Source organism: Gadus macrocephalus, chromosome 7, assembly GCF_031168955.1.
Source record: "Gadus macrocephalus chromosome 7, ASM3116895v1".
NCBI classification, from domain to species: Eukaryota; Metazoa; Chordata; class Actinopteri; order Gadiformes; family Gadidae; genus Gadus; species Gadus macrocephalus.
The window spans coordinates 27,707,048-27,718,327 of NC_082388.1; the positions used below are offsets into that span (position 1 = coordinate 27,707,048).

Sequence of the window (11,280 nt, forward strand, 5' to 3'; positions counted from 1 at the left end):
AATATACCACCATCACCCAGTAGGGGAAGCCCTTGTCGAGCCGAAGTGTCTTTCTCATTTAGGACTAGACGTCACATTAATTAAAAGTAGACATAATTAAGAGTGTACGTTTATGTGGGCGCGCATGTGCGCGAGGGTGTGGATCACTGGTGCCGACATCACGTGTGTGACATTGAATATCATTCAAACCAATAAGACAGATAAATAAAATGACATTCAGCAGCCTTCAGTCAGCCTGCTGCATCATCAGTGTATTTACCGTAGTGATCTGAGAAGGATGAACCCTCACCAGACACAAGAATTCATCTCCTCTCCTCAGAGAAGTCTTCTCCTCTGGATGTAAAGTCGAAGTGTTGTCACCCCGCGGGGACGGAAGCCGCGCGGTCCCGTGAATCAGAACTTTACGCGATCATGAAGATCCGCAGGCTTTAAGGGCAGCAGGATGGGTCCGGAGGGGGTGACGTCAATGAGTGACGTTAAGTTAATAAATAGGCCTGTCGATATCATTTAATGATTCGTGCTGCTTGAATGAAAACTGAGCAATATAACTGAAATCAAGTGTTGTAAATGAATTTTAAAAGTAGCGCTAACACTAAATCATTCATCCAACTCCATAAAGATGTTGATGATACGAGTTAACGCTGCAGTAGTCGCCATAGCAACAGAGGCGGGGGGTGGTTGTCCCGGAGGTAAGAAATAGCCGAATGGAATCGGAAGACTGCACATTGGAATGTGTAATTGTAAGCGCTTAACGACCCCATCATCAGGTCCATTGAACCGCCGGAATCAAGGCCGACGACGATCGTCTAAATCCAGGGTCGTTCACGGCCCAAAGTTTCCCTTGTTGACAGAGGATGACATTTGGTATGATCCACCCTAATAAGAAACAATTGACCACTGGTCCGTCCCTCCCCTCCCTTGGGAGATACCACTGTGGTATAGGGGTGTTCTCGCCCCAGTACCACTAACGTGATGCTCATTGTAGCAGAATTGCATCGCGCCGGGTTGTGAGGAGCAGGTCGGCATCACGGTGTTTGAGGGGTGGGGTTCGATCCAGTGATAATACCAGCGGACAGAAGGTGTACGAATAGACCAAAGCACCACACAGAGAAGGGGAGAGATTGCAACTGAGGAGGAATAAAACGGGTGAGATATCGAATGGATTTACAAATGAATTGAAAAAGAGAAAAAAGGCACAGACCATGATTGGGTGAAATAGGCCGTTGATGTTATTTTTCATGACGATAACCCATTTTTATTCTTCTAATTATTTAATGTGTGTATGCAAACGTACTACGGGCTAGAATAGGTGTGTGTTTTGCATCACATGGAATGGTATTATTGGAGATATTTTGAGGAACATTTGCCATTGATTTATATTCAGTTACTTAAGTTTAAAGCAATCCTCCTCTGAATATCGTCCATATGTACATTGATAATAATTGGGAATTCTATTTTTGCTGGATCATTGCAGGCTGTCAGGAATGCTGTTGTCTTAAAGAGCCCACAGTTATTTTTGTGGGAACTCTCATTTAGCTTTTGAGATAGCCAGCATCACACACTGATTATTATCAGTATGTTTTGCTTTCGTAACACCTATTCTGAGTCATATTTTATTCAATAACTCCTAAATATATAATTATTAATATATATAGTATTTAGCTCCGTTTATTAAACGTCCAACGTCAAGGACCAGCTAAATGAACACGAACATGCTGCCATCATTTCCACAAATGAAGGAAAATCCATCAATGGTTCCATTTTACAGTCCATGCTACCGTTCCATGCTACCGTTGCCCTGTAGCTTCCATGCTACCGTCTGAAGGCCTGTTGTTCCCTGGCTAGCATGAAAGGTGACACACCCGTGAACAGCACCATGAGCGTAGGACAAGCCCGCAAACTGGTGGAGCAGCTGAAGATCGAGGCCAGCTTCTGCAGGATCAAGGTGAGCCACTCAACCCCCCCCCCCCCCCCAAGACACACTACAGTATCACTCTCACTCCCCCCTCCCCCCAAGACACACTACAGTATCACTCTCACTCCCCCCCCCAGACACACTACAGTATCACTCTCACTCCCCCCAAGACACACTACAGTATCACTCTCACTCCCCCCCTCCCCAGACACACTACAGTATCACTCTCACTCCCCCCCTCCCCCCAAGACACACTACAGTATCACTCTCACTCCCCCCTCCCCCCAAGACACACTACAGTATCACTCTCACTCCCCCCCCCCCAGACACACTACAGTATCACTCTCACTCCCCCCCTCCCCCCAAGACACACTACAGTATCACTCTCACTCCCCCCTCCCCCCAAGACACACTACAGTATCACTCTCACTCCCCCCCTCCCCCCAAGACACACTACAGTATCACTCTCACTCCCCCCCCAGACACACTACAGTATCACTCTCACTCCCCCCCTCCCCCAGACACACTACAGTATCACTCTCACTCCCCCCCCCAGACACACTACAGTATCACTCTCACTCCCCCCCTCCCCCCAAGACACACTACAGTATCACTCTCACTCCCCCCCCAGACACACTACAGTATCACTCTCACTCCCCCCCTCCCCCAGACACACTACAGTATCACTCTCACTCCCCCCCTCCCCAGACACACTACAGTATCACTCTCACTCCCCCCCCAGACACACTACAGTATCACTCTCACTCCCCCCCTCCCCCAGACACACTACAGTATCACTCTCACTCCCCCCCTCCCCAAGACACACTACAGTATCACTCTCACTCCCCCCCTCCCCAGACACACTACAGTATCACTCTCACTCCCCCCCTCCCCCAGACACACTACAGTATCACTCTCACTCCCCCCCAGACACACTACAGTATCACTCTCACTCCCCCCCAGACACACTACAGTATCACTCTCACTCCCCCCCCAGACACACTACAGTATCACTCTCACTCCCCCCTCCCCCAGACACACTACAGTATCACTCTCTCACTCCCCCCCTCCCCCCAGACACACTACAGTATCACTCTCACTCCCCCCTCCCCCAGACACACTACAGTATCACTCTCACTCCCCCCCAGACACACTACAGTATCACTCTCACTCCCCCCCCAGACACACTACAGTATCACTCTCTCACTCCCCCCCCCCCCTCCCCCCAGACACACTACAGTATCACTCTCACTCCCCCCCCAGACACACTACAGTATCACTCTCACTCCCCCCCAGACACACTACAGTATCACTCTCACTCCCCCCCCAGACACACTACAGTATCACTCTCACTCCCCCCCAGACACACTACAGTATCACTCTCACTCCCCCCCCCTCCCCCCAGACACACTACAGTATCACTCTCACTCCCCCCCCCCCCAGACACACTACAGTATCACTCTCACTCCCCCCTCCCCCCAAGACACACTACAGTATCACTCTCACTCCCCCCAGACACACTACAGTATCACTCTCACTCCCCCCCCAGACACACTACAGTATCACTCTCACTCCCCCCCTCCCCCAGACACACTACAGTATCACTCTCACTCCCCCCCTCCCCAGACACACTACAGTATCACTCTCACTCCCCCCCTCCCCCCAAGACACACTACAGTATCACTCTCACTCCCCCCCTCCCCCCCAGACACACTACAGTATCACTCTCACTCCCCCCCTCCCCCCCAGACACACTACAGTATCACTCTCACTCCCCCCCTCCCCCCCAGACACACTACAGTATCACTCTCACTCCCCCCCCCCTCCCCCCAGACACACTACAGTATCACTCTCACTCCCCCCCCAGACACACTACAGTATCACTCTCACTCCCCCCCTCCCCCAGACACACTACAGTATCACTCTCACTCCCCCCCAGACACACTACAGTATCACTCTCACTCCCCCCCCAGACACACTACAGTATCACTCTCACTCCCCCCTCCCCCAGACACACTACAGTATCACTCTCTCACTCCCCCCCTCCCCCCAGACACACTACAGTATCACTCTCACTCCCCCCTCCCCCAGACACACTACAGTATCACTCTCACTCCCCCCCAGACACACTACAGTATCACTCTCACTCCCCCCCTCCCCCAGACACACTACAGTATCACTCTCACTCCCCCCCCCCTCCCCCCAGACACACTACAGTATCACTCTCACTCCCCCCCCCTCCCCCCAGACACACTACAGTATCACTCTCACTCCCCCCCCAGACACACTACAGTATCACTCTCACTCCCCCCCTCCCCCAGACACACTACAGTATCACTCTCACTCCCCCCCCAGACACACTACAGTATCACTCTCACTCCCCCCCCAGACACACTACAGTATCACTCTCACTCCCCCCCTCCCCCCAGACACACTACAGTATCACTCTCTCACTCCCCCCAGACACACTACAGTATCACTCTCACTCCCCCCCTCCCCCCCCAGACACACTACAGTATCACTCTCACTCCCCCCCTCCCCCCCAGACACACTACAGTATCACTCTCACTCCCCCCCCAGACACACTACAGTATCACTCTCACTCCCCCCCCCCCAGACACACTACAGTATCACTCTCTCACTCCCCCCCTCCCCAGACACACTACAGTATCACTCTCACTCCCCCCCCTCCCCCCCAGACACACTACAGTATCACTCTCACTCCCCCCCTCCCCCCAGACACACTACAGTATCACTCTCACTCCCCCCCCCCCAGACACACTACAGTATCACTCTCACTCCCCCCAAGACACACTACAGTATCACTCTCACTCCCCCCAAGACACACTACAGTATCACTCTCACTCCCCCCCCCCCAGACACACTACAGTATCACTCTCACTCCCCCCCTCCCCAGACACACTACAGTATCACTCTCACTCCCCCCTCCCCCCAAGACACACTACAGTATCACTCTCACTCCCCCCCTCCCCCCCAGACACACTACAGTATCACTCTCACTCCCCCCCTCCCCCCAAGACACACTACAGTATCACTCTCACTCCCCCCCTCCCCCCAAGACACACTACAGTATCACTCTCACTCCCCCCCCAGACACACTACAGTATCACTCTCACTCCCCCCCCCCCCTCCCCCCAGACACACTACAGTATCACTCTCACTCCCCCCCCAGACACACTACAGTATCACTCTCACTCCCCCCCCCCCCCCCCCCAGACACACTATACAGTACCACTCTCAAACAGCTCCCCCCTGGGGGGTCTCCCTCAGCAGACGCCGTGTGGGGGTGTTACAGCCGTATGCGCAGCAGAGAATAACTTGCTTTCCCGCCATAAAGCGCCCAGAGAACGGAACGTGTTTAGAAGGGCTCCAGACGCCAGAGTAAGGTCAGGGCTGTGGAGAAGCCTTCTATTGGCGTGTTTCAGGGTCACGGCAGAGCCGGGGGGGGGGGGGGCGGGGGTCAAGGAGGCCCACAGTTAGACTGCAGACATCGGGGTTGAACCGAGAACCCAGAGGCTGGGAGACAAACACCCAGACATTACGTTGAACTCACTCTTGAGTTCTGGGTGGAAAAACACCCATAATATGATATATACTGGAGACAATGTTAGACTCTGGAGATATTGAGAGTAACTATTTGCAAATAGTTAGTTATTGCAACCCTACATGTAAAAACATGTCACATGTTTCTAATTCATTTGATGTAACCATCCTCACAATTTGGAGAAAAACACAAACTAAAGTCTGCAACCTCAAAAGGATTAGAACAATGTTCGTGTTGATGTCATTCGGCTTTCTGACTGCCTGCATCGGCTACAGGGTCAGATAAGGGCCAAACAAGGTCGGCGCTAAAGGACAATGGGGCGGCGTTTCACTGCTCGCCCTTGGCCAACATTCACAGGTAGAAAGTATCTTCAGAAATAGACTCAGCCCTGGAATCCATCCTAGCGGACACCTTCTACCCTAGTAGGGGTTATTGCTGGTGTGATTGGGTGGTCTGTATGTGCTGGAGCAAACCATAGTGAGAGATGATGAATATGAGGATTAAAGCTCCTATCTGACCGTCAGCGGTGCCTTTGCCATCACAAGCCTTTTCAAAATGGACCCCAGTTGGTACGGTCCATCCGTAGGCCGTCCTCTAAGGTCTAGGATAGCCCACCATTTGATACGGTCCATCAGTAGGCCGTCCTCTAAGGTCTAGGACAGCCCACCAGTTGGTACAGTCCATCAGTAGGCCGTCCTCTAAGGTCTAGGACAGCCCACCAGTTGGTACAGTCCATCAGTAGGCCGTCCTCTAAGGTCTAGGACAGCCCACCAGTTGGTACAGTCCATCAGTAGGCCGTCCTCTAAGGTCTAGGACAGCCCACCAGTTGGTACAGTCCATCAGTAGGCCGTCCTCTAAGGTCTAGGACAGCCCACCAGTTGGTACAGTCCATCAGTAGGCCGTCCTCTAAGGTCTAGGACAGCCCACCAGTTGGTACAGTCCATCAGTAGGCCGTCCTCTAAGGTCTAGGACAGCCCACCAGTTGGTACAGTCCATCAGTAGGCCGTCCTCTAAGGTCTAGGACAGCCCACCAGTTGGTACGGTCCATCAGTAGGCCGAACCCTCCATCATCGTGTGGACACTCCTGTCTCTGCCGTCGTCACACTGCCGGTTTCAGTGTGTCTGCATCTCCGTAAGGCGGGCTTTGACACGCCATCATCACCCTGGTCCGTCCAGGGCGGTGATGTCTCTCCGCCTTAACGCCTCCCATGTCCTCTTCTCCGCAGGTGTCCAAGGCGGCGGCGGACCTCATGGCCTACTGCGACACCCACATCCACGACGACCCCCTGATCACCCCCGTGCCCACCTCCGAGAACCCCTTCAGGGAGAAGAAGTTCTTCTGCGCCCTGCTTTGAGACCGGGTTGGGGCTGGAGGGTGGGGGACTGTACACACGTGGTGGGGTGGGGTGTACAGGAGTCAGAGTGGGGTACCAGGGTACAAAAACTGACTGGTGCCCAACAACAAAGTCCTAAATCCGCACTGGTACTATCAGATGGATTCAAAATCAATAGGTAAAGCTTGACCAGGAGAAGACGTTGATTATTGACACGCAGCCCAAAGTACGAACAAAAGTACTTCTCGTATTTAATTGAGCACCTGTGACTTTGACCAAACCACACACACCCCTCTCATGAGTTAAGGCCTTTCATATCAGCAAGAATTATCTTTTCCAAAGGCTGTCTTGGTCACATTTGATTTAATGCTGGTGCTGCTTTGCAACCAAGTAGCCCATTTTTAGGTGAGATTAGCAATGGAGGCAAGAAAAGTGTAGCAAATTTTATGTGCTACACTTGGCCTTCTACAATTGATATAATGTATTTGGACTTGAAGACGCAGCGTGAAGGATTTAGTGGCATCTAGTGGTGAGGTTGCAGCCACTGAACAGGCAGGTCAACATGGCGGGGCCAGTGGACAGAGAGGGACTCGCTCTCTGCGGAGACTTAAAGGGCTCATTCAAAGTTAAACACCAGTCTTATTATCATAGGATTATAGACTTAAGACATAGTTAGGAATATTGTATTCAACTTCTGCCACGTCCCTGTGAGATGCCAAAAATTCTACCCAGTGCATCTTCAAGGTCCTCTTTAACACCAGTCGTGATGTTAAGCCATTACTAAATGTACTCATTGGGAGGTGGGATTCAGTCCCACTCGTGGTCCTGTTTCTAAATGACGGCTAATGGTCATACCTGGGTACCTAGGGGCCCTTTAAGGTCTTGTTTCAACAGGGAGACTAGCGTCATGACACTTCAGTGCAGTGGTACTCCCAAGATGGACGTACTTCATGTATCCGTTTATTTTGTACATCGGCAGTTTCTTGCATCAACAGATCGTACACGATGCAAAGTGATTTTGTGTAAACGTTTCATGTGATTTCTTGGACTGCCTCCGTTAAGGCGCTAAGTGAACCTTATTGTGTATCCACACATTCCAGTAAGTGAAACCAAACAGTCATAAAGACTTTCTGCCCAATGGTTTTTAATCATGAGCCACATCTACAACATATGCACTTTAAGAGGGACGTACAACACCATCTTTAGCGTCACAGCTCCGAAGGTGTGTTAAGGACAGCTTTGGCTACTAGGTTAAATGTGAAATAAAATGTCTCATTAACAAAAGGTCCAACATTGCCTTTTCATTACAGAAACAATCCAAAAGTAGGTTACATTTTTAAGCCTGTTTAAATTGGGACAATACAATAAAAAAGCGGCAACAATTCTGTGTGAAAAGCCCAGTGACATCTAACAGTAAGTTATAATGGTTCAGAATTGTTTTGATTTCTATTTGAATGTTAAATGGATAACAGCATCTTCATTAAGCAGTTCCATCGTCAATCCATGCCCATGTGAATTAAGGAGATCCTTAATAACCAGACTGAGACAAACTTATTTATTATAGCATGTGGTTTTGTCAAAATGTTCCTTCTTCCCTCGATTGTTTCTGCCTGGTTGCCTTAACAACCATAACCACGGTGACCCTTTACTATTAAACACCCCATAATATCATATTGTAGATTCAAACCGCACCATTTTTAGTTTGCTGATAACTTGGCATTGATTCATGAATGAAACAAGAAATTAGCTTCAGATCATTTAGATCCCAAACATTCAAGTGTAGAGTTGTTTTCTTTAAACGAGTCAAACTGAGCAAAATGGAAATTCATATAATGCAAAACAAAAAGCAGCAGAACTATGGTGAGGCAAAAATCTGTTTAATCAAAACCAGTTGGCAACGGAGCAGCACCAGAAAGAGGGCTAACAAACCGTTGGAGCAGTGAATTAAAATGTAAAAGCTAACATTTTCAGTCCTTTTTTTATGAAGCCCGAACAAGTCTTAGTAAATCTGGAGGTTTTTTTAAAAGGATACCAGCGGACTGCACACCACACAAAATAAGAATCACTTCAACAATCCTGGCTGATCCTACATGCTAATATACACAAGAACACACAAGCTTAGTTTTCATGAGGTCAGCGTGTCGTCGGTCAGCTACAGTTCAAACTACTTGTTTCTATTTCATCTCCGGTACCAAACGCTGTTCTCCCACAATACGGTTGTGTTGATTACTTCCCCATTACCATCCACCTGGAGGTCACTGCCAAAGTCTCAAACAACCATCTGGTGTATGTCGTTGTCGTTGTTGCGTCCCTGAACAGTCAGCAAGCTTACGTTTCAGGCCAATGAAAAGAAACAAAAAGGGTAGAGAAGGACGAGTGATGAAAGAGGAGAGCGGCCTATAGGAAGGAGTCGCACCATTCCCTCAGGCAGCCGTAGCAGTCACCTTGCTGTTTGGAATTGGCCGAGCATGTGTCTTTCAGCCAGTCCCTGAAGAGCTCCTCGTCCTTCTTCAGCACCAGGAACTGACCCAGCACCACGTACGCCTGAGAGACAAACAGACAGACACAGAGAGACAGAGGATACGACAAACGTGTCGTTATTATCGTAGAAAATAATTCTATCACTTCAAATAACTAAAAGAGCATGAAGAGTCGGGGAGTCTGGATCAAGTATTGACAGAAATGTTATTGTTACCCGCAAACAAGCAACAACAAAGCCGAGTGAGGTTTGCAAAGACACTTCCGGGTCATTCTTTTTTATTCATTCAAACTGAACGGTTTTGCATATGGTATGACCGCCCTCGGTATATGCCCAAAATTGACTTATATGGTAAGGACGGTCAGCCATACATTGCTTTAAGTATGTGGTCATCTTCTGCAGTTAATCTAAACAATGGGAGAATGTCAGTACACCTTGGCCCCGGACTCTCTGGCGCCGTGTGAGGCTCTCCTATGAATTCAGAGTGGATTTTGCTGCTTTCAACTATTAATGTATATACATGATATATAGGCCTGATAATACTCATAGTTAATATAAAAGTAATTGTTAATTTCTCCCATATTATCAGACCATCCCATCAGGCAGTATCTGAGCTGATAGGTGACTGTGTCCCCAGGAGTTCTCCGAGGCCCCTTAGAGGACAGCCGGGCTAACTCCCGTCTGCCGTTCATCTAAAGACATCAATACATGTCCCTCATATATTGACGTGCCTTTAACGGCCCCCGACTTAACAGCCCCGTCAACCGGCTCCTCATTTGTTGACACTTGAGTTCCTAACCCACCCCTTGGCCTCCTAGCGGTGTGTGTAGCTCATGCACCTTATCAAAGCCCTTATCCTCCAGCCTCTTGCCCAGCGCGTCTCCGATGCCGGCCAGAGCCGTCACCTTCTTCTCGCCCATTGGCTCAGCCACGAAGTCCTTGTGTTTCTGAGAGGTCGACGACATGTCCACTAGGCTGTGGTGGTGAGGGGTCACCCGATCTGAAGCACAATATCACAGATTAATACATGAAATTTATTGTTAAAACCAACTTGACTTCATATGATAATATGCCTTCACAGGGTAGAGATTAAACTATAGACGTCAAACCAAACCACTAGTAGATTCACAACCTGCCAGGTCAGAATCAAAGCGTTGGCATTTTAAGGTTGGGCCTTTCTGGTATGAAGGCTTAAGATTTGAATCACGAAACTGAAACTAAAAAAACGAAACTAAAGACGAGTCCACGCACCAACAGATAAACCCTTTAAATCAGATCAACCACACGTTTAACACGCCTGTCACTATACAACAATGGAACACACAAACCCTATATATATATAAACGATACATTAGTATATACATATTATATTTATACTATAAAGAGAAACGCATTCATGTGCTGGACGAACCGCCGGCTAACGGGTTAGCTCGGTCGGCGACTCAGTCAATACAAGGCGATTTAAAATGATCCAGGATAAGTTTGTTACATATTTAATAGCGAACATAAGTCCCTATGGTGCCGGGTTCGATGCCCGCCGGACGGCGCCGTGTTGACGGAGTAAAGCCAGTGAAATAAGGTCCATTCAAACTAGTTTGGCGCATTAGCTTAGCATCAGCTAACCCATTGATTAGCCTTCAGCAAGTTTTTTTTAAAGTTTACTTACAGACCTAAACGTTTACAATAAACCGTGTGGGCATGTGCTAAGTTAAAATCGGATAGAAGCGGTGCTGGTTTAAATGGATAGTGAAGTTTTACCGTACCTTTGATAAGAATAAAAAGTGTGTTAGCTCAGTAGCTCCGCTGCCGCTGTTTACTTAGCCAGACCGTGAAGCGCCTCCTCCAGCCAATAGCGTCGCGACTTTCATTGGAGGTGGACCGTGACGCGCCTCCTCCAGCCAGTAGCGGCGCGCCTTTCATACGAGGTGGATCGGGAATGCCGCGCTTACCTCAACCAATCGGAGAACGTTGCCTCAAACCGAGTCGG

The 11,280-nt window shown here is 49.3% G+C and overlaps 3 protein-coding genes across 4 annotated transcripts in view; 1 reads left to right on the forward strand and 2 right to left on the reverse strand.

The window, feature by feature from the left end:
• si:dkey-175m17.7 (uncharacterized) overlaps window positions 1-9,150 on the forward strand; it is a 29,855-nt gene extending 20,705 nt beyond the window's left edge. Inside the window, exons 7-8 of the mRNA XM_060056547.1 lie at window positions 1,805-1,945; window positions 6,707-9,150. Of these exons, the coding sequence (XP_059912530.1) occupies window positions 1,805-1,945; window positions 6,707-6,835 (270 nt within the window). The 3' untranslated portion in view covers window positions 6,836-9,150. The remainder of the gene's footprint in view (window positions 1-1,804; window positions 1,946-6,706) is intronic.
• The window catches only part of LOC132462155 (uncharacterized), a 306,161-nt gene that overhangs the window by 42,909 nt on the left and 251,972 nt on the right, over window positions 1-11,280 (reverse strand). The gene's annotated exons all lie outside the window — the stretch shown is intronic.
• On the reverse strand, window positions 8,671-11,210 carry LOC132462157 (barrier-to-autointegration factor). The gene is made up of 3 exons (XM_060057775.1): window positions 11,057-11,210; window positions 10,133-10,293; window positions 8,671-9,358 (listed from the first exon to the last, which is right to left on the reverse strand). The coding sequence occupies exons 2-3, from the start codon at window positions 10,256-10,258 to the stop codon at window positions 9,212-9,214; spliced, it is 273 nt and encodes a 90-aa protein (XP_059913758.1). The 5' UTR covers window positions 10,259-10,293; window positions 11,057-11,210; the 3' UTR covers window positions 8,671-9,211.

Bases quoted from the DNA above. Each gene is read 5' to 3' on its own strand.
- LOC132462157 (XM_060057775.1), bottom strand. From the start codon at position 10,258: ATGTCGTCGACCTCTCAGAAACACAAGGACTTCGTGGCTGAGCCAATG. The intron at 9,359-10,132 runs GTGCATGAGCTA...TTTGTCTCTCAG, and splicing joins AGGATAAGGGCTTTGATAAG to GCGTACGTGGTGCTGGGTCA.